The sequence below is a fragment of the Pteropus alecto genome, unplaced genomic scaffold (assembly GCF_000325575.1).
Source record: "Pteropus alecto unplaced genomic scaffold, ASM32557v1 scaffold21, whole genome shotgun sequence".
Classification (NCBI taxonomy): domain Eukaryota; kingdom Metazoa; phylum Chordata; class Mammalia; order Chiroptera; family Pteropodidae; genus Pteropus; species Pteropus alecto.
Window position 1 is genome coordinate 19,357,565 of NW_006436282.1, and position 21,993 is coordinate 19,379,557.

The 21,993-nt window shown below is 48.5% G+C and overlaps 3 protein-coding genes and 1 long non-coding RNA gene across 8 annotated transcripts in view; 1 reads left to right on the top strand and 3 right to left on the bottom strand.

Moving 5' to 3' along the window:
• Window positions 1–5,826: 5,826 nt before the first annotated feature.
• HOXA1 (homeobox A1) lies at window positions 5,827–8,668 on the bottom strand. 2 transcript variants are annotated; one of them, XM_025046842.1, is made up of 4 exons: window positions 8,313–8,668; window positions 7,132–7,539; window positions 6,834–6,928; window positions 6,269–6,389 (listed from the first exon to the last, which is right to left on the bottom strand). In XM_025046842.1, exons 2-3 carry the CDS (start codon window positions 7,477–7,479, stop codon window positions 6,869–6,871), a joined length of 408 nt encoding a protein of 135 aa, XP_024902610.1. In that variant the 5' UTR covers window positions 7,480–7,539; window positions 8,313–8,668; the 3' UTR covers window positions 6,269–6,389; window positions 6,834–6,868. The 2 variants fall into 2 exon arrangements, with proteins under 2 accessions (XP_006912077.1, XP_024902610.1); XM_006912015.3 differs by having other exon boundaries at window positions 5,827–6,389; window positions 6,834–7,539.
• On the top strand, window positions 7,667–11,388 carry LOC107195693. Its single transcript, XR_001516896.2, has 2 exons — window positions 7,667–7,955; window positions 11,253–11,388. It is a non-coding gene; the product is annotated as an uncharacterized LOC107195693 (long non-coding RNA).
• A 343-nt stretch (window positions 11,389–11,731) lies between these two features.
• HOXA2 (homeobox A2) overlaps window positions 11,732–21,993 on the bottom strand; it is a 53,218-nt gene continuing 42,956 nt past the window's right edge. For 3 of the 4 annotated variants that reach the window (XM_025046840.1, XM_025046839.1, XM_025046841.1), the window contains 3 exons: window positions 15,365–15,593; window positions 13,586–13,866; window positions 11,732–12,944 (listed from right to left, as the gene is read on the bottom strand). In XM_025046840.1, the coding sequence (XP_024902608.1) occupies window positions 12,205–12,944; window positions 13,586–13,866; window positions 15,365–15,593 (1,250 nt within the window). In that variant the 3' untranslated portion in view covers window positions 11,732–12,204. Of the gene's footprint in view, window positions 12,945–13,585; window positions 14,790–15,364; window positions 15,594–21,993 lie in introns of those variants that run through there. The other variant, XM_006912016.3, reaches the window with a different exon arrangement.
• The window catches only part of HOXA3 (homeobox A3), a 14,702-nt gene continuing 11,284 nt past the window's right edge, over window positions 18,576–21,993 (bottom strand). Inside the window, exons 3-4 of the mRNA XM_025046844.1 lie at window positions 21,767–21,993; window positions 18,576–20,352 (exon numbers count right to left, since the gene is read on the bottom strand). The exon at window positions 21,767–21,993 is cut by the window's right edge and continues 29 nt beyond it. Of these exons, the coding sequence (XP_024902612.1) occupies window positions 19,493–20,352; window positions 21,767–21,993 (1,087 nt within the window). The 3' untranslated portion in view covers window positions 18,576–19,492. The remainder of the gene's footprint in view (window positions 20,353–21,766) is intronic.

The window sequence follows — 21,993 nt, forward strand, 5'->3', positions numbered from 1 at the left end:
CAGCCGCCCGCGTCCCGGCGCGGCCCCTGCGCGTCCTGGCGGGAGGACCCCGTGTGTTCCTCAGGACGGAAATTTTCCCCGGAACCGTATTGCTGAGATGCCCGCAGGCGGGGCGTCCCTACCCTTTTAAATCACTGTTTTCTGCATTCTCGTTATGGTACTGTGGCGATTTTTCTTTTAAAAAGAAGCAGGTCGTCGTCATGTGTAAACTTTCCTGCGCGGCTAAGAAAGTATCCCAGTTTAAAAAAACAAGCCCCATTCGATAATTGTTTCTTTTATTTTCTGTTGCAAGTAACCACCCAAGCCTAAAATGAAAACGCAAAACAATCTAATTTCTGCAGATTAGATTCTAGACGTTTTATAAACACATTTTTAATGTTAAAATTTAATGGGCTGTTTAAAAAATGGAGACGTTTTTCTTGTATCTGGAAATGTTGTAAAGGAGACATTGGTCTTTTCATTTATTTCTAATAAACCTAAGATTCAGTCTTTCCAGAATATTTTGTAGGACGTCGTTGGGGTTTGGGATTGGGAAAAAAAAAAAAAAATGGCAAAAACGTTCATAGGCTAGCGTCTACGGAGCAGAGTTGCTTGATTGGTATTTGGTTTGTAGTTCTGCAACAGAAGGAAAGCTATATTTGATGACCAGAGTTATTAAAAATAAGGCTCTAAAACTCTGGGGATTTCAGATCAACTTTTCAAACACTGACAGCCATAAATGTCCCTTTGGGCTGCAGGTTCTGCTGAGATTAGTTGAACCCCACCAAGAAAGAAAAATGTGGAAAGTTGTGTTCCAAGGAAACTAATCTTTTGGGCTGGCGCGTGCGTGCGTGCGTGCGTGCGTGTGTGTGTGTGTGTGTGTGTGTGTGTGTGTTAACTAAGAAAAGTCCCACCTCCTTGAATTAAGAAATTCAGGAGAACATGCTGTGACACAAACCAAACAAACAGAAAAAAGATTCAGGGTTAAGACACCTCCTGGAATATTTCTTTCACCTCTATGCCTTTTTTAGCTGATAGCTCCACAATTTAATGGAAGTTGAACTTGGGCACAAGGCAACTCTTCTTTCATTTATTCTTCCCTAATCTAAGGTTAAAAAGAACAACAAAAATGTTTTGAATTTTACCCACTCTGTGTTTTCATATTTTAAGAACATATGTCTTTAACAGCAGATAGCCCAACTTTTTATTGTTCAAACAAGATGGCAGAAACATCTGACCGGAAGCTTGTTTCAAAGATTCAGGAATCCTGATGGCCTCAAAATTAAGAACTTAACTCTAGGTGGCTAGTAAACTAGAAGTGGAAAAATGTAAATAATATCCAGCTTGAAACAAATCATGTGGAATAAATGCGCAGGGGACAAAATCAAATAAGAAATTTAGAATTAAGAAGGACACTGTCCTCAGGTTCTAAGCCACTTGAATTTTATTTAGGAAAGAATACTGACACTATGGGCTGTAAGTCTAATAAGTCCACCTCTGGGTACTTTGTCTTTGTGATTCACAACCTGAAAGTTAGGTAATGGGTCCCTTTCAATTCTGGTCAACGAGACATGAAGTCTTAAGACAGAACTTTTGTGTAATCTAAGAATTCAGGCAAAAAAGTAGGCTTATCTACAGCAGAGAATCACCAAAATTAGCCATCTAGCGAGTAGCTTATCTGACAGGAACATGTTAACTTGTATTCTTGTGTGTATTGAAAAGTCATAGCATTTCTAAAGGTTAGAGATGTATTTTGCAGTCCCACCCAATATAAAGAAAGATACTGTCTGTGCACCAATTTTAACATTTTAAAACAAAAGGTTTGCCTGTCATTCAAAATAGTAAATTAAAGACTCAGACTCCTAGAGCTTCTACTGCAATAATGATTATTCTTCAGGAAGAAATACAAACAGCAGTGATTGTTTTTTTTTTCTTCACAGACGTGCTCAGCCATCAGAAAAGCTTAATAAATCCCGTTTTAGTATGCATTTATGCAGTGATTACATGAACTTTGACCTCTGAAGAGCTGTAGCAATTAGCTTCAGTGTCCAGCATCTTCCTCCACCATTTCCCACTGGCTACCTTGGGTCTTTCTTTTTCATTCTTCCTGCACTAGGAGGGCATAAAATTTTAAAGTTGACTTTCCACCTGAGGTATCTACTTTTGCACAAGTCAATTTCTCCCTTCTCCCCCCCTCACCCCAACTCCTGTCTAAACAGCAATCTCAGATGGATATTGGGGCTCTGATTGTCGATATTACTCAAACACAAATGGATTTCAATTCAATCTTGTCCTGTACTTTCGCAAAGAAGATAAACTCTAATGGCTCAAAGAGCTTCATTTCATAGCTCATAGTATCTAAAATAAATCGGATCTCTTCTGTCAGGCTAATTTAACATTTTTTAAATATTCAGTGTAATTTATTTTAAGTCAAATGAAACATGGTGCATTGCCAGAAAGCTAAAGGAGGAGGCAGGAGCAGGGCAACTGGAAGCTCCTCTCCCCGCTCCCAAAAAAAGAGCCAGGAAAGGAGATGAAAGTGTTTTAACTTTCTAGTAAACACTGTTTAGCAAAAGAATAATAGGAAAGTTGCCCCTTTCCCAGAGAGGGATGGAACTATAATTGTTGCCTTTAGCAGAGAGCTCAGATAAACCGCTGGGACTCATTCTAAAGTGACCCATCACTGCATTCATCTCTTCTTGAACTTTTGGTGAACCTGAGATTAAACAGGGGTGAGCAGCTAAGCAGTTTGTTGTTAGCAGGCTTTTCAACAACCCTTTCAGACTGAGTAAATATTGATCGGTTTGAATCTGATTGCCCCAGAGGAAAACACCACAGCATCTGAATAGCCTCCAAAAGTAAACTTTCAAAGGTGAAGCCCAGAACAGACTTCAGAACCACAGCAAGATTTCAACTCAGCCGAGTTTGGGGACACCCTGAATTTCGGGAGTACTTTGCATGAATGTGAGGGAAGTGAGGAAAAAGCATTTGCAAACTAGAAATCTATGTTGCATTTATCCCAATTGAGACTCTTGTCCTTTTTAAATTTATCAATAAAATGTTAGTTTCTGTTTTCCCTCTTTGTCATTTTCGTTACCATTGCTGTCATTGTTCAAGAAGCTAACCGTGCTCCTCAGAGACCAGAACAGAAAAAGAGAGACCTTGAAATAGGATGTGTTAAGCGCCTGGGATTTAATCGATTGCGACAACTAAAAAGATACAAATGTTTTTCTTGTTGAAAGGTATATTAATGTTTCCTAAATGCATTGCGCATTAACTGATTTATTCCACGACCTAGAGAAGGCTTGGGGTGTTTAGCCATAATTTATCGTTCTCCTTTCTGTCAGCTACATTAAAACCAGCACCTTGAAGACTGGAATCTCCGGGATTCCAGCGGGTCGGGCCCTGCTTTTAGATATTGAAATCTCGGCAGTGGCATGCAAATGATCCTTTAACACATTAAAGAATTTGGAAACCAGCCATCTGTTTTGCTGTGTGGCCTTACACTAATAAACAAAAGATACTGCATAAAGCCAGGCGGGGGAAAATGAAAGAAAGAGTTGGCCGACTTTGAAGTTCTCCTCCAACCACTTGAGTCTTTTAGAGGCAACCCCAGAACCCAGGAGCCAAGGGGAGGGCACCCGGTGCCCTTGATATGGCCGCAGCAACTGTGCCTGCAAAGTCCAGGCATGCCCCCTTTGACAGGGAAGTGCAGGAAATCTCATGGGTGCTCTAGGAGCCTTCGAACTTTAAGATTTTGTAGGCTGTCCTGCTCCCCACCGGTCCCCCAGCCCACCCTTTGTAAAACACCCTTTGGAGAGGAAGGAAGTCATATGTCTGTATTTGTTTGTAATGCTGTAAAATCTCTGCACTACCCTTGGGGCTAAGTTAAAGCCTCTAAAAATGTGTGAAAGTAAAGGAAAAGTGGAAAGGAATCTAGGAGAGCTACTTGGAACTCAGATTTGCTGGCCTTTCTCTGTTTGAGAGCAGACTCAAGCCTTGGTCGGAAGCAATTTGAATATTGAAATGGACTTCAGGACAGCTTCCACAAGTTCACCTAGAAGAACCTGTTAAACTCAGAGAAGAAAATAAAAAGCTTTTTTTTCAGGGTTATGTGGCATGAAATTAGAACTGAGGACCAATTACAGCCATGAAGGCTATGAAATCAAAGCTAAATCTCATGGGCATGGGATGTGTAACCTGGAGGGGATGGGGGCGGGGTATAGAGGGTGGCAGGAAGGCATAGATATTGACAGGAGGAATGAGAGGGGGGAGGCAAGGCTTTACTGAAAACAGACCACTTTCAATTTAAAGGGTGAAATATATTGGAACACTGACAATCCAAAAAGAAGGAAAAAGGGTGGCCTGGGGGCCCCATCCTCAAACAGCTTTATACTGGAGCTAATTAAATGAAAATCTCTTAGCTCTTGGTTCACTGATGTGAGGAAAGTTGGGCCTTTGAAGGAGGTTCTGTTTATATATACGTCAACATTCAGTTGGAGGTGAAAAGGTTAGCACTTGACCCAGGAAGTACCCATGTTTGTTTCAAAAAAAAAAAATAGATCTGCTTCATAAATTCCTTCACCATTTTTTCCATTATGAACTTTGATTATAATAAAGAAGCTCTTGTTATTTTAAAGAAAATCAACTTATTATAGACATTGGTTAGGTGCAATTACACTCATAAGGGAAGCTTCAGCTACATAGTAGAGAGAGCACTTATCTTTTTTTTTTTTAAGAAAAGTCCCACCTCCTTGAAAATGCACACCACCCTTCTCCCCTTCCCCACATGAAATGGGCCAACTTTGTAGGAACCAACACATTGTAGCCAAGCCAAATACACAGATGCGTCAGCATAGCTGAAACTTGAATATATTTATTACAGACATCTTAAGACCCGTAAACTCTGCTCTGGATCACATCACTCCAGGATCTCAGAGCTGTTCATGATTGTACAGGAAATGGGAAATATCATAGGCTCACAAAGGATAACTGATAGAACTCAGTGTGGTACTTCAAGGACATCAAAACATTGTGCGACATGCAAAAGACTATTCACGAATCACACAAAATATACATTCATTGTGCCATCCATCACATTAACAATTGAGCTGAAGAGACATCAAATCCAGCTAAAATAATGCAGGAGGAAGAAGCTGGTTTGAATGATACCTTTAGGTTCCGAATAACCCAGCACGAAGTTTAAATAGAGTGTGGCCAGAGAAACAAGAAAGGGGTGGGGATGAGGAGAGACTTATGCACAGGAAGAAAGGTTTCTGAACCTTGTATTCTGCAGGCCTTATTAACTCAATAAAGGAACAAACCAAGGTTATCCTCTGAGGCATCTGACTGAGTTTAAATGAGAGCTTTTACTCTTTAACTTATAATCACATATAAAATTGTACCAGCTTTGAGAGTTTGCCCACCCTGTTTTAGTCACTTAATCTAAACATTTCTAGAAAATCTATATAAAGATAAATCTCTCAGCACAAAGTATTTACAACCAGCAAACTCACACACATGAAACTGAATTAAATTAAAAAATGAATTAATTGTGTAAACACGCTCATAGTGCATCTCTTCTTCATGAGCTCCTGGGCTCTCCTCTCGATCCTACTTTGAGGGCAAAGTAAAGGAGAACAGTAAATATACAGATCGATAAACAATGAGAGACTTCCCTCTGACATGTTTCTGCTGGCAAAGGAGACTATTTTCCAAAGGGCATCTGAAAGGAAGAGTAGGTTCTGCAGAAATCTCCTAAAAGTTGGGAGGGGTGTTAGGGGCCATCAGAAAATTGATGCTGGCACCCAATCTGCATTAAGGTACTAATACAACTAATACCCTCTCCTACACACACACACACACACCACCGCCACCCCAAATCAAGCCTCTAGCTCAGAATTCTCTGGAAACACATTATTCTGCCCAGGAGGTCCCCAGATAGGATCGGAAAGAAAGAGACTGCAAATGGAAGATAAGCTAAGAATGTGCTTTGGGTAAGAAGTCCCAACCAAGGAGTAGCCTGGGCGGCTGGAGTCTGGGGATGGGCCAGCCTCAGTGGGAGGTAGTCAGAGTGTCTGAGGTAGAAGACCCTGGGGAAGGAACGCAGGGCGAGGAGCTGGACTTCTCTGAGGATTCCTCGGCCTTCTCCTCGCTACCCGGAGGGGTGGCGGGAGAAATGGGCAAAAGGCCCTCTTTCTCTCGTTTCTTCTGCTTCATTCGGCGGTTCTGGAACCAGATCTTCACTTGGGTCTCATTGAGCTGCAGGGACGCGGCAATCTCCACCCTGCGGGCGCGCGTCAGGTACTTGTTGAAGTGGAACTCCTTCTCCAGCTCCGTGAGCTGCTTGGTGGTGAAGCTGGTGCGGACCGCGTTGGGCTCACCCACGTAGCCGTACTCGCCAACTTTCCCTGGGGGCAGGGTAGGAAGCAATGAGGGGGAAAAAAGATACAATTTTACAATCATTACGGGATCCCCTACGGCTTCAGGGCAATATTCTGGTAAAAAGGAGATCAAAAATTTCTCCCAACACAAACCGGGCTGGGGAGGGTGAGTGATGAGGTGTAAAGTGTTAATCTGAAGTCACCCATTAGCATGGTCAGACCGGTGATTAATGGAGCTTAGAGATATTAACAGAACTCCCACACGCACACACACCTTCCCTCTTACTATCAGAACCTCTAAAACTAGGCCCCTTTTAAAACAGTCCCAGATACACCAGGGCAATCTCCTCATGCCCTACAACATCGGTGGGAAGCAAGAACTTTTTTTAAAAAATTATTAATTTTTCTTGGAAACTAAGCATACAATCTCCTAGAATTATCAAGGCGCATCCATAGAATGGCAAGACTGACCTGTTTTGGGAGGGTTTCTTTTTACTTTCATCCAGTCAAAGGTCTGCGCTGGAGAAGACGTCTCTGATGCAGGGGAGCGACAGGCTTCTTGGTGGCTGGCGTGGAGAGGGGACAAGGAGTTATTATACGTGGCCAGGGCCAGGCTCTGGTGCTCTTGTCCATATGAGTGGTGAATGTACTGAGGCGAGCCCACCGCGCCCCCGGCATAACCCTGGTGGTGGTGGTGATGCTGGACCATGGGAGATGAGAGATTTCCAGAGTAAACAGCGGGAGCGCACGAGGGGTACCCACCACTTACTTCTGCTTCCTGATTTAATGCGTAAGGGCTGTAAGGCGCTCCGCAGTTCTGCGCGCCGTAGCTTGGACCACAGCTCGAGTGGGAGTAGGACACCCCCAGGTTCCCAGGAGTCTGGTAGGTGGCCGGCTGTGGGTGGTGATGGTGGTGGTGGTGGTGGGGCGGGCTGATCTGCACCCCCCTGCCCATTAGGAAGCGGTCGTCGCCGCCACAGCTGTTGGCACTGACTGCACAAGACTGGAAAGTTGTAATTCCATGGTCGGAGGGGTAGGCTCGCGCTGAACAGGTCCCGGAGTCGCCACCGCTGAGGATGGGATATTCCAGGAAGGAGCTCATTCTTGCATTGTCCATCTGTCACTGAGTGACCTGGTCCTGCGAAGCCCTGGGTGACCGTGCCAACTTTCTCACTTCCTCCATGGGGCCGGAGAAGAAAAATGATATGAATGTACAGTGCGCAAGAGGGGGGGCGGGAGGGCGGAGGGCGCTACGGGAGGGGCACGTGACTATGCCAGCCAATGGCGGAGCTTCCTGCGAAAGTTTGCTGGCTCCCGCGGTGATGGATCACCGTTTCAGTGGCATTTAAATCCCCGGCGCTCCTCAGTCTAGGTGACGCGCAGTCGCCCCCCCAGGCAGCCCAGGCGACGGCGGCAGCTGCGACGGCTGCAAGGACAGATTCGCAGCGCTGGGACGAAGGGGAGCAGAGGCTGCCTTCTGCGCGCGCCGACTCCGCTCCCCCCCACCCCCCACCCCCCGAGAGGTGGGGGCTGGGAGGCATCCCTCCGTCTCCGCCCCTCCCCATCGCGCGCAGAAAGATGTACTGGCAAGAGGTGAGAAGGGAAGGGTGCTCCGCGCTCTCTTGGATCGGGAATCAGTGGGCCGGAGCTCCGAGTGCGCGGAGCAGGAAGGGTGGGCACCCGGCCAGCACCGCAGCCGGGGTTCCTGGCAGCTTTCACTGCACAGCCCCTGCTGTGGTGTCTTGGGGCAGTGAGGAGCGCAGAGCACGGTGGCGTAGGACGAGCCTAGGCCACTAGCTCTCCAGGCTCAGAATGGGGAGGGAAGTGCGAAGAGGGCTGGGTGTGAGGAACCCGTGTGGGCGTGGAGGAGACTAAGGCAAGGAAGGAAACTTCTCTTCTCAACGGAGGGTCTCCGAAACCCCTAACCTCCACCCCACCTCCCTCACTAACTATGAGTATGGCGATGAGGAGCTTCTGTAATTCGACGCCTAGGAGCCGGGTGAACTCTAAGAGCTGAGCTTGCCGGAAAAGGCCGGGGGTGGCCAGGCTCTTCGCCCTCCCTCTCTCCCGGCTCTCCGCCCCTTTCTCCTCCCCACTCAGCTTTGCTCTAGGAGCCCTAAGGGATCCGCAATAGCTCGGCCGCTGGATTTTGAGGGGTAGGAGGTGGGAGGGAGAGATGACGCTAGCGAACGTGGCCAGCGTGGGGGCCGGACCGTGCGCTGCAGGCCATCTGCCGGTTCCCCAGGACCCAGAAGCCTGCGCGCTCTGGCTGGAGCCTCAAAGGGCGAGACCACAGCTCCTACGAAGTACGCTGATTTGTCTCCCTCCAACGTTTTCTTGTTTTCTGAAAGGGGGAGGTTAGGAGTTGGTAGAGCTTCTTCCTTTATTCACCCCTCCCCCCTCCCCGTTATGCTGCACGTTTGAAGTGGGGGTGGGGGCTGGCAGGTGGGAGGGGCGGTGGACAGATGGCTGATGGTGGACAGGACATTTTCTTCTTCCCCAGCAACACCACCTCTCCTTTGACTGTGTAGTTCTTTTAAATCCCTAGAGAGACACGTGCAAATCTGAGCGTCATCCCAGGCCAGGGGTCCTGTTTTCCATCACCCTCATCCTACCCTGATGCTGCCGGGGTCGTTAATTGCTGTTTGCTATTAGGTTTCATGTCAACCTTTGGCTTGTAGAGAGAAGAGGCCAACAGAGGCCGAGAATTGATGCATTCTTAGGTAAAAGAAATCCAGAGATCATCCAGGAAGCTTTGCAGCCAGTGCTGCATAGATTTTAATCTGACCATGTTTACCCCATGGGAATCCGACAGATGAAATTTATCTGGGGATTGTATTGCATTTCAAGTTCCCACTCCCTCCAGTTTTCCCTCCCCGGTTAGAAGAAGGAAGTTTTGCTTGAGGCAGACACATTTCAAATGTGTTAGTCAACCTTTCAGGTTGTTTTATTTTCCACATATAGAAGTATCGCCCCAAACCTGTTCTCCCAAGAGGGAGAACTCTCGCAGACATTTGACTATGGATTTCCTTAGTAGCAAAGAAACATTTTCCCTAAACATTTCCTTTTGAAAAGTATTTTTCTGTGACCTTTGACCCATCTCCGATCATGGTTAAGAGGGAGCACAGACAGGAAAGGTCACTCCTGCCCCAATTTCAGCACCAGGGGAACCTGATCCTGGAGAAGGGAAAAGGCAAGGCGGCCCTCCTGGAGGCGGCTTCTTTGGGAGCGCCGAGGCCTCCCAGCGACTGGGAGAGGAGGTGCTCCTGTGGGGGAGGTGGCAGGATATGAGGGGTTCCGTGCTGGCATTGCGGACGATCTGCTCTCCAAGCCGAAGCTCGTCGGTACATTCTCCCCACTGGCCTCATTTCATTGTTGAGGCCGCTTTGTTGGCCTCCACGACCCCGGCTTTACACAACCTCCTCGGCCACAGGGCTCAAGCCACAAAGCCGCCCCGGGCCGCAACCGCACTCCTTCCTCTGCTACTTCTCCGCCTCTGCGCTCCTCACCCTCCTCTCTTCCTGCCTCCGGGGCTCTTCAGCGCCAGCAGGGGTGGATGTGTTTCTTGGGATCACGGGCTTGCCCTGGCACACAGGCAGGCAGGCAGGCACCCGGGGCTCTCCACAGGCCCAGCTCTCGCAGCCGAGCCAGCTCCGCCCCAGCTGGCCGCCCTGAGCGCTGCTTTCCCAGTGCTGCTCACAAAGGCAACCTCCCTGGCCTCCTGCCCGCAGGCTTCCGTAGCTCGAGTCCTTCCTCACCGCCCCCCCCACAAAATCCTGGGGCTCATTCCGCGAGGATAGGAGACCCTCAGTCTGCTGGGGAAGTAGGCCAGCGCCCTAGGACTCGAGCTAAAGTCCCTTTAAACGCCCGGAGAGAGTGGGTGGAAAGCGAGCTTGGTCACTATTTAAACGATCACAGCTTGCTGGGCTCCAAACGCCTCTTCCAGGCTTCTTCTATTAGAAAGGGAAGCAGCGAGGAGGAGACAAAACGCCGCCGAGGCGGCGAGTTGTTCATGGCATCCGCGGCTCAGCCAAGCTGTTGTTTTAAAAGAGCAATAAAAATGAATTATGACTAAACGCCTTCTAACTTAATGCTTTCGGACGGGGATCCCCGGCAAATACGTAAGAGGATTTTTATTTGTGCATGTGTTCCTGCAATTGATCTCTTTGATGACATTCTCATTCATAGAAAGCGTTTGATTTATGAGTGTAGGACGAATCTCAAACAGCAGCGGCTCAGCCCTGGCCACTGCCGGGCTGCCCTGCTCCGCGCAGCGCCGGGAGCCAGAGACCCCGCGAGGTACTCACATCCCTCCGCCGCTGCCGGGATTTAGCGGGCAAAGCGGTGGGGGGAAGGTAGAGTGCAAACCCGTGGAGAAAGATCCCGATTTCATCATAACTTCCAAGCCTCTATTAAGAACTGGGTTTTTAAATCAACCCGCCCCCCACACATGTTGCTTACACGCTGTGTTTTTTCACCGTAAGTAAGTAGCCATCAGAACAGAGTTCAGGGAAAAATAAACATGAGGGACATAAGAAGCAGGGGGAAAAAAACAGAACAACCCAGTAACATACCCTAGATCACATTTTATTGATATTTCATTTAAAGTGCTTTTTTCTCTTCCTCTTTCTAGAAACTGGGTTAATTAATAACCTAGGGTGCAGAAACACTCCATTTTAAATTTCAACTTGCTAACCTGACTTCAAAGCTTTAATGATCCATTATTTGCCATGTAAACAGATTTAAGAATGAAATATTGATTTTTCTGACCCTGAAAAAAAAGAATCCTAGAATGCCTGAACCAGAGGATTGGAAAGAACCCTCTCTGAAGTGCATTTTCCAACTAGTAACCATTGTTTTGTTTTATTTTTGTTTTTCTCTGTCTTTTAGGTCTGTTTGCCTGGACCCATCAACAGCTGGGAGACTAATCAACCACACTGAAAATGTTTGGGGATTTGTGGGAGAGGGGTTAGAATGTAGATGTTTGAAACAAATGTGTATAAATAAATGAATTATTGATAACTTAGTTATTGACCTGGAGATTGGTAGCTTGTTTAAGAAACTCCATGTTCCTTTTTCCTGTAGTTGATGGTTTCTATAGGCACTTTATTCCTCCATTTTCAAAAGCTTGGGCTTGGCCCAACTCTGAGGCTTCCCAATCCTGTTTCTATTACCAATTTAAATCTATGGCTTAAACCTCTACACTGAAAAACCAAATCCATTCCCTTTAAAAAAAAAAAAAAGAAATGAAAGAAAAAAAAACTTCTCAGAAGCCCTAACCGCGGTCTGGCTTTCTTTTTTGTGATTGTCTGCTGAAGATTTTGAATGTGCCCCTTAATAAATATATTAAAATTGAAAAAGAAGATGAATCGTGACCAGAATTTTATTTACCAAGTTAGACTAAAAGAAGAAAAAGAAACCGTTAGGAGCCTTGAGAAAGAGGGGGAGAAAAAATAAGAAAGCTACTTATAGCAAAGGAGAATTTATTCTACCAAAAATACGCATGACAATGCATCCTAATGTAATACAAAAATAAAAAGAAAGTGAAAATACAATTATATGATCACTTTCTTGCAGGCCTCATATATTGCTTTCGGTAAATCACATAGAGGATTGTTGAATTAGATTTAAAGCAACTAGAACTCCAAAATAATCTGTAAAAGATGCCTCAGCAACTGGGTCAGGGGAATCACTAAACAGAAACTCTTCAACATTTAGAGGAGGGAAGAGGGTAGGTCAAGAAGAAAGTAAAATAAAAAATCAACTCTCAGAATAAAAGAAGGCAAAACCACCTGGTCACAGGGGTTTTTGTTTTGTGATGCTTTGTTTTGCTTTAATGTTTTTAGTAATTCAGATGCTGCAAGTCGATTGTGGTGAGTGTGTCTGTAAAAAAGTCAAAGCTGTCAGCTGAAATATCTACGGGACTGTCGAGGGAACCTGGCAAACTGGGTGAGACTGCATCTGAAAGCTGCAGGCAGGAATCTGTGGAAAAAACGTTAAAGTCCTGCAAAGAGGGGACCTCGAGGGCCTCGGGACTGTCATTGTTTAGGCCAGAGCCACAGTTCTGGCCCATTGTTGACAAGCAGTTAGGAACAGTGGGTGACTGGTGCTGAAAATGTTTCAGATTTTTCTCATTGCTGGTTAAAGGCGAAACTGGGAAACTTTGGGAGTCGCCATTGTGTCCATTGGGAGCCTGCTGCTGAGAGAGGGCATTTTGCTGAAAAGTGTAACCTTCCCTCTCCAGAAGGGCCCCGGAGACGCTGAGGGCTTGCTCAAAGAGCGACTTCTCTTCCTCGTCCTCCTCCACTTTCTCAGAGTCTTCCAGGCTTTTAAATTTCCCTTCGCCGTTTTGGTTCTCCTTGCACTGAGTCTGCCTCTTGTGCTTCATCCTCCGGTTCTGAAACCACACTTTCACTTGTCTCTCAGTCAAATCCAGCAGCGCTGCGATTTCCACCCTCCGGGGTCTGCAAAGGTACTTGTTGAAGTGAAATTCTTTCTCCAGCTCCAAAAGCTGCGTGTTGGTGTAAGCAGTTCTCAGGCGCCGGGAGCCCCCTCCGCTGCCATCGGCGATTTCCAGGGATTCTGCGGAAAGGGAAACCAACAAGAGACACACGCACAGTTGGAGGTGGAAGGGTCCGAGCGGGGTTATTCCACTGGAGAATAAATATAGCAGAAAAGATCAACGGCAACAAAATGGCCGCCCCTGGATGCAGTGAAGCTATTGTGCTGCCTTTCCTGGGAGCCCAGCCCGGGGAGACCCCATGTCTTCCACCTCCATCCGATTCCTGCCTGGAGCTCCCCCCAACCTCTTCATCCGGGAGCAAACTTTATATTAGCCACACCACAATTTATAATTAATGCATCAGCTGCTTAGCTGAGCAAGAGCGATCTATCACTCTTCATTACTGTCAAAAAGCCAAACTCTAGGACAACTAGACAAGAGGAGGTCAGTTCCAACTCAAATAAATCATCCCACATTACACAAGTTAGGGAAAGTTTCCCCCCCTCTTCTTAAAAATATATATGTCTCATTGTGGAGTGCAGGATGCCTTTTCTCTCCATCAACCCCACTCCTGAGCCCACAGGGGAAGGGAAGGCAGCCAAGCATCTCTACCTCTCCGCCTTCTCTTCCAGCCCACGCTCCCCTCCCCCCAGAACCACTCTCGGGGCAGCCCCAAAGGGGAAGAAGGTCCCAGGACCTGGGGCCAAGTCTTTGGACTGACCTTTGTGGCTGAGGCAGGCAGGGCCGGTGGCGGCGGCGGCGGCCGAGGCGGGCGGCAGCGCGGTTTTCTTGGCCGCCTTCTTCTCCTTCATCCAGGGGTACTCGGGAGGCTGCAGGGCGCCGGCGGGCACTGGGCTGCCGCGGCTGCCCGCGGGGCTCGGCTTGGGGCGGCCGCCAGCGCCGTGGCGAGGGTGACTGCCTGGGTTCAGGCTGGGAATGGTCTGCTCAAAAGGAGGAGGAATCAGTGTCGAGTGTGAAAGCGTCGAGGTCTTGATTGATGAACTTTGAAATGTATCAGCGACAGGGGGAAAAGATGTCAGGCACTCAGCGAGCGACGGCTGGCTATTGATAAAACCAATCTCTCGCTCAAATTCGTAATTCATGGCCTTCTCCTTGGAGCCCCCTCGGAGAAAAAGTTCCCTCTTCTGGAGGGGCTTTGGGGGGGCGAGGCCCAGGAAAAAGGCGAGTGCGGAGGGGGAAAAAAATCTATCATAGAAGATCGCTGCTGGGGTGTTTTTTTTCTAATTCACTGATTACAGCCGTATGGGGACCGCGCTACTATTAAACTATTGAATTCATGGAGACAAGGTTGAAATTGGACCGAATTGGCTGTCACATGATTGCTTCTGCCCAATGACAATTTGGGCTTTAATCAAAAGAAGCCACTGTCTGTTTGATTGATCCAAAAAAGTCGGGAAGGAACGCCTCATTGGGGGCCAGAGAGGCTTTATTTACACTTTTTTCAGAGCAAAAATACATACATATGGGTGTGGGTGAGGATGACCAGGAGTGCGTGGGGGCGAGGGTGTCTGCCTGCCTTCCAAACAGCAAGGACCTGGTGTGTGCGCCTGGGAGTGCGTGTGAGTGTGCGAGGGTGTGCGAGTGAGCTCTGCCGCTGGTCCCGCCGGCGGCTGCCCTCTGCCTCCCCCGCACACTCAGCGCATTGTTTGGGACTGTCGGGAAGACGCCTCGCACCTCACAAATCATTTAAGCACCTCAGTCTGACGCCTGCAGTCATTAACAAAGTAATCCATTAATCTTCAAAGTTTTGACACCCGAGGTCCCCGCATTCCAGCCACATAAGTTCTGCTAAGGCAGGAGGAAGGAGCAGAAGAGAGGAGAGATGAGACAGGGAGAAGTGAGAGAGAGGGGCAGAGAGAAAGAGAGAGAGGGAGGGGGAGAGAGAGAAAGAGAGAGAGAGAGAGAGAGAGAGAGAGAGAGAGAGAATTGCTGTCTAATAGCATTAAAAATTTAAAAATGAGGGAAAAAAACACTGCAAGAACCAAACTGAAAAGTTATGGTAATTATTTTCCAAAACCAGTTCCTGGATATCAGACCTGATCTCCTCTCTATCTTCCTTCCTCTCTGTCTTTCCTGCTTTTCCTCTTTTTTTCCGTCTTCTCCCCTCTCCCCCTCCCTCTCCCTCCTCTGTCCACCTCTCCTTCCCACCCCCTACAGGCCCTCGGCCCCCTCCCAAAGCCCAGCTACGAGTTCGCGCCCCGGACCCGGACCCGGCCCATTGTTAGCCGGCTTTTCCACGGCAGCTATTGCGTCTGACTCCAGAGGGAAGCGGAAAACGGGAGGAGGCTCTCAAAGCTTCCCGACCTTCCTGCGCCATCAACTTTTCAGGAGTAGCTGGAGAGAGAGATAGATGCATGTGCCAAGCGAGACAACCACCCCAGGTCCATGTGTCCAAATCCCTGTAGCCAGGGCGGCGGCCAGCCAAAGAAATGCCGACCCGAGCAGGCGTGTGCGACTCCTGGCATTCTGGGTTTCATACCCGTAACGCTCGGGTGCGGTGAGTATTTCTGATTTCCAGGAAGTCTGTTGGAAGTTAACAGCAGGGAGGCAGAAGGCGCTTGTTTCTCTCCTTTTCTTTTTCTTTTCCTCTCCTTCTTCTCCTTGTGGCTCTCCGTGGGGACACATTGGTTCAGATGCAGTGAGTGCTCCCTGGCAGCTACAATCGTCTTCCCTGGTCCTTGGCCACCAGGGATGTTTGCATTCGGGTTCTGTTGTGGGAAACAGAACCGCGGATGAGACAGGGTGACCTCAAGGAGTAATTATAAAGGTTCTCTTTCTCTATTCACTCTCTCTTATTTTCCAGTTCAGAGACTTGAGACTGAGGGCATCTTGGATTGTGCTGGAGGGTTCTAAAGATAATACCTTTAGGTACCAAACAATAACTTTAAAAAATCCACCAAGCCAGAAAGAGGGGAGGAGGCTGAGAGAGAAATCTGAAGGTATCTCTTTTCTTCCAAACCTTGAGGATGATGATTTGCTTTCGCTTCCGTTGAAATGGACCAAGTGATCAGACTCCCCCAGGCCGGCAGGCATTGGTGGCAGGAAAATAAATCATTCTGATGGCCAAGGAGAGAGAGGTTGGTGAAGGAGAAAAACCTACCAGAAAACAAGAAAGGCCGAGCAAAGCGCAAGGATAGATTCCATCTCTGAGACCAGCATCAAAGGGGGCTTGGGTTGGAAATTAGATATAAAGTGGCCTCCATTGTAGACTAGCCCAGAGCATCACCTTACAGATAGAGATGCTATTTTGCAAAATGTGAGGTTTTTCAGTTTTCTTGCTTTTATTCCAAACAAAGCTCTGAAGGAAGTCTGGGCGCGATCAATCTTGCTCACCAAAAGCCTTGACAGCTTCTGGCCCTTAAGAACACATTTCAGCTTCGAGCTCTTTCGAAGATCAAATGTGGCCGTGCAAAGAGGAGAGCAGGAAACGCAAGTAAACAAGGAAAACTAGTCTTTTTAAAGGTATTTTTTTGGCAGCACAGAGAGTTATAAGGCTGCTTTTAAGAAAGGTGCTTTGCGGACTCTGGGACGGCAGTTTTGGCATTGGCTTTTACCAGAAAATATCGAGGGGTTAAGGAGAGGGGGAGCTACAGAGAGGGAGCAGCGCTGCCCTCATATCGTGGAGGCTTTGTCAGGGGCTGCGTGGGTGAGAGCTTTCTGCTGTCTCAGCGGCCTTAATTCAAATACCATTTGGAAGAAAACACTTTCCTTTGACTATTCAACACTGAAATCTTCCCCAAACCTATTTAATTCAAGAGATATTTTCATAAGGATTTCTTTTTAATGTCTAGAAAGCTGGGGGGGGGGTCGATATTTTCTCTTTGAAAGCCAAAATGAATGTGTTGACTAGAAAGATGTGGGAAATCATATTGGAATCTTATTTTAAAATCTACGCCCTGAGGGAAGAAGGAAGTCTCCAAACCAGTCCTCCCCTTAGCTGAAGAGTAGATTTTAGAAAAGGGTTCAAATAGTGGTATCCCTGAAAGATTTTCCTCTGTAAGTGGATAGCTTTCTCTCTCTCTCTCTCTCTCTCTCTCTCACTCACACACACACACTCATTTTTCCACCCGACTGTTCCTTATTTTCCCAAGTAATTTTATGCAATTCTATAAAATTATTACTTAAAAGAAGACTCCTGTGTCTGCTCAGTTCCGATGTGAACGACCAGAAGGGCAGAAGCTCCAGTCCTCACAAAGACTAGCCGTTACATTTCTGAGATGCGCCATATTTCAGTGGGGAGATTGGCATGGGATGGGGATTAAATCTACTTCTTCCACAATCCAAACTCTTTAAAAAGAAAAATACATATATCAGGAGCCCCCAGGATAGATATGGGGGAAGCACCTCTGTCTGTGAGAGAAACACCCAGATTTTTACAGCTGCCTGGCTTTGCATCTTCCAAGCCCTTTTCTTTTCCTTAAAATGTGAGGTTTCCTAAAAGTAGCTCCTGCAGACCCAGCAGGTATCCAGAAATGGCTCCAATGCCCGTTTCTAAAGATCTGAAGGAGCTTCCCAGAGGACGATAGGGGCCATGAAGATGGATATTTTGGATTGCAAACAAAATGGCGACATTTTCCACCTCTGCCTCAGAAACATATAATCCAGGGACAAGGGGTATTTATTTCTCACATCAGATGCTCCTGATCCCCAGACGCAGGTGGTTCCTCACTTCCAGCTTTGAGGGGGGATGCTGATGCGGATGCAGTTCTGACATTCGTACTTTCTGAATTTGGTTCCTTCTCCGAGCAATTCTTTAATCTGAAGATGAAAATATTTCCCTTTCCTATGCCTGCCTTTGCCTCTTACCAGCCAGCCAGTAGGCAGCCCAATCTGAGATTCAGGAGTAGAAATGTAATGTTTAGCTCTTGCAGCATCAAATGAAAGAAGTACTTATAAAATCGCATTTTTATTAGAAAGATATTAATCTTCTTTCTCTCTCTCCCTCCCCTTGGGACCATGAAAGGAAGCTGGGGAGGGAAGAAGGAGAAGAAATAAATCCAAAGAATGCCAATCCTAAATTCCGGGAGGAAGCCCAAGCTGGGACTCCAGCAGTCCAAAGAAGAGCTGAGGGAGGCTCTTCGGAGCTCAGCCCTTCTTGTGCTGGAGACCTGGCTGAGCCTCTCGGTTTCTTTCCAGCCCCCTCTCTCCCAGTAGCGATTTTAGAAGTGATTCTTTTCTCCTGGCTTGGTAAAGGACCGGCGAAGCATCTGCAGAGTGTGATTGCTTCTAGAAAGTGTTCGGCATCCTCCGCGCGGCTAGCGATTCTCTGGGTTAAGGCGTTGGCTGGTCCGCTTTGACCGGAGCAAGGTTGTGGACGAAAAGATAGCCCTGCCTTAATCCCTGGCGGCGGGCCGCCCGGGCACCTGTGCGCCCCCCGCCGAGCCTTGTGCCTCCCGCTGCCTTTGTTTCTCCCTCACTCAGTTCTCCGCAGCCCCTGGGCTCACCGCGGGCCTCCATGGCAGCTGGGAACCAGGCAGCGTAGCGCACTGGCCGCTCGGCGTCTCCAAAGCTGCGGCCGCCAGGAGCTCCTGCTGCCTTCCCGAGAATTCGCCGTGCTCGAGGGCGAGCCGCCAGGCCAGGCCCCAGCTGGAGCTGCAGGGTGGCCTGTGGCCTGCTCAGCCAGTTCGCGTCCGCCTCAGTTCCACGCAGACCCCCATCTTCGGCCAAAGAACCCCTTCTGAACGCGGATATTATTCAGAATAAAAACTTTATTTTGTTTTGTTTCTCAGAGTGTGAGCAGCAAGGAATGTAGAACTCTCAGAACAAATCTAATATTTTTCCCGTTTACAGATTTTCTTCAGTCTCGCCGGATGTTACAAACTTAAATCACTGTTTTCGAAAGCTGGATCCTCTCTGGTATTATTGCATCATTACCGTTTTTATAAAGGAATTACATTTCCCTTTCAAATAAAAAAATTTCCTATATACGCCAATACACTATTGAACAAAAGGCTCAAGAAACCTTCTGAACAATCAGGGTACAGAATTTCTTTAATATAAATACGAACGGATGGGGATAAATAATATTTAAAACTTAGATTATTCAATGCTTGCAAAAAAAATATAAATAAATCTGACTGTTCACCAGCATACACACACGGAAAGACGTACACTTAGTCATCCTTGCACAGGGAGCCCCTGTTTCAAAGCGCCTTTGATTTTTTTTTTTCTCGCTCTTTACAAGAAGTGCAATTAAAAAAACTCAAATTAAAAAAAAAAGTAATTGCTTCCCCTCGGGAGCCATAATGTACGAACAAATTCACATTGAAGAACTCGGCTAGAAAATTTGTTCATATACCCTGTTTCTGATCAAAGAGTAGAGAAGGGAAAGGGTGCAGGGCCAGCGGCCGAGCAAGAGGAGGGAGGAGATAAATATCGCTACTGATACTGACAGCCATTCCAGCAACCAAGATTGCTACGTCACATAAACTATAAAAACGCGTTACCAAAGAAAACAAAACGGGGTGTGGGAGGGTGGTAGGACGGCAGAGGAGACAGAAAAGGGAGGGGCAGGGCAGGAAAATCTTAAAACAAAAAAAGCAAACGAAGACAACGACGAAAGGTGGGGGGAGGGGGACTCTCCTGGCGCACAGCCCCGAGCCCACTATCACAGGTGGGTGAGCTTGGGGGCTTCCTGAATTCTTCCCTGAGAAGGATGGTGGGCGGTAAGGTCCGTGTAGGTGGGGTGCGGCTCCCCTGGACCGGGCCCATGATGGTGACCGCTGCCCAGTGGCCCAGCACCTCCATAGTCCATGGCCGAGGTGGCGTGGGGGAGGTGAGTTAGGCCAAAGAGGGCCGGCCCAGAGTTGCTCATAGGCTCCACATAGCTGCCCCCCACGAAGACGGGGCTTCCCTGTAGGTGTGGGGTCCCATAGCTGCCGTTGCCCTGCAGGCCATGCCCGTGAGGGTCATAGTCGGGTGTGCCCCCTGCGCCTGCCCCGCCTGCTGTGTAGCGCTTCTGTGGGGGCGGTGGAGGTGCGCAGCTGGGTAGGGGTGCAGGGTAGGAGGCAGGGGGCAGACCGTAGGCACCCTGGGGGGGCTTGGAGAAAGGCGGGGGCGACTGGGGCTCATAGGGGACACTGTTGACCAGTGAATGCATAGAGTTCAGATAGCCGCCAGCGCCAGGGGGCACGGGGCTGCGACTTGGGGACTGGCCCCCTGATGATGTCAGCATGCCCTTGCCCTTCTGATCCTTCTTGTATTTCATGCGGCGATTCTGGAACCAGATCTTGATCTGTCTTTCCGTGAGGCAGAGCGCGTGCGCGATCTCGATGCGCCGCCGCCGCGTCAGGCAGCGATTGTAGTGAATCAGCAGGTTGGCCATCTCCACCCGGCGCGGCCGGCACAGGTAGCGGTTGAAGTGGAACTCCTTCTCCAGCTCCACCAGCTGCGCGCTCGTGTAGGCCGTGCGCGCCCGCTTGGAGGACGCCTGCCCAGGCGGACTCTTGTCGCCAGCGCAGCTCTCCCCTACCAGGACAGAAGAGAGAGGAAAAGGGGCGTCAAGGGCTGCCTGCAGCCCCGCCCAGCCCCTGGCCCAGCCAAGCCCCTCCTTGCTCCAGGCCCCAAAGAGCCCTCCATTTGTCAGGGACTAGAAAGGGGGAGGAGGACCTAGGTGCTGTCCTCTGTCCTGGTGGGGAAACAGTGCCAGTAGTTGGGAAGCCAGCCTCTCATTCAATCAAATTGCATATCATAGGCCTCTCCAAGGGAATAAAGGACAGAAAAGCAGAACCTTTAGTTCACCTTCCTGGTCTGTATTTCCCTCCTGGAGCTATTCATTCTCTGACTCATTTATTGATCCTCCAGGCCTATCAGACTACAAGCTTCCTATGGGCAGGTCTCACTATCTCTTCGCTTCACAGTAACTGGAATGTGGGCCACCTAATATATACTCAATAAAACTTTCACTCTTTGAGTGAAGGATTAGACAGCTGCCTCAGTTGATCACTTATTTAGTCTCCCCAGTGGAAGTGGGTGGCGTGGAAGGTCTTCTTTATCCAAAGGAACAGATCCCATCAAAAGTATCCATTTCTGGTGGGGTGGCCCAGGTCTCTGACGCTGGGTCCTATTAATTAGGGTTCTCCATGTCATCAAGCAGCCTGTCCTAGCTTTGTCCACTAATCTTGTGCCATTCTGTCCTCACTGGCCCCCCAAACTCTGGCTTAGGAAGGTGCCAGATGCTCAGGCTCAGAACAGAGCATTAGCAACTGGAGAAGGCAGGGGCAAAGATAACCAAGATACTGGGAAGCCCAAACTCCAGGGCCTAGCCTCCACTGGAGTCTGGTTCCAGGAGGCCCATGTGTTTCCTATTAGAATGACAAGTCCCAATGCCCTACCCCCAGGAGATCCCTGGATGCCTTCAATTTACTAAGTCTGAGTAGGGCCTTCCCAGAGGTAAGGCAGCCACTCCATTTGCTGGAGCAAAAATTAAAAATAGGCTCCGGTTATAAGCAAAGCATTGATTCTGACTTGGAGGGCGATTAGGGCTGCCACATTTCAATGTGGGGGTGTCACAATTTCATGAGAAATGCGGAGTTGTGCTAAAAAGAAGGTGGGGCTCAGGTTTGTTCTGCCCAAAGGTCGGAACTCCAAGTGTGGAACGAGAAGGGATTCAAACTCACTAGGCCCCACTTGCTCTTGGGGAAGTCCAGAGAGATTTCCATCAGGTTTCTCTCTCTGGGGTTTCCCAGGCACAGAGTCCTGTCACCTCCCTAGTTGCAAAGACTCTGGAAACCTTTGTAGGGTGGAAAGAGGAGGAGCAGTGAATTCTTGGAAATGTTCCAGGGTTCCCAGACCGTGCTGGATGTGGCTAGAGGTGGCTGGAGGTGGCTTGGGGGACAGGGAGCCGTGCCAGAGGACCCTCCTCCAGAAGGCACCCCTTTACCTGAGCTGGAGCCGCTGGTTTTCTGCTTTGTGTTCTGCCGAGACTCCTTCATCCAGGGAAAGATTTGTTTGGCCACAGTGGGAGAATTGAGCAGAGGGCTCTTGGCCGAGCTGGCGGGAGTGGGGTTGCTGCTGGCATTCTGAGGTGGGGAGACCGAAGAGGGGGGCGGGAGTGCGGCAGGAGCTGGTGCTGGGGGCTGCGGTGTTGGTTGAGGCTGCTGGGGGGCA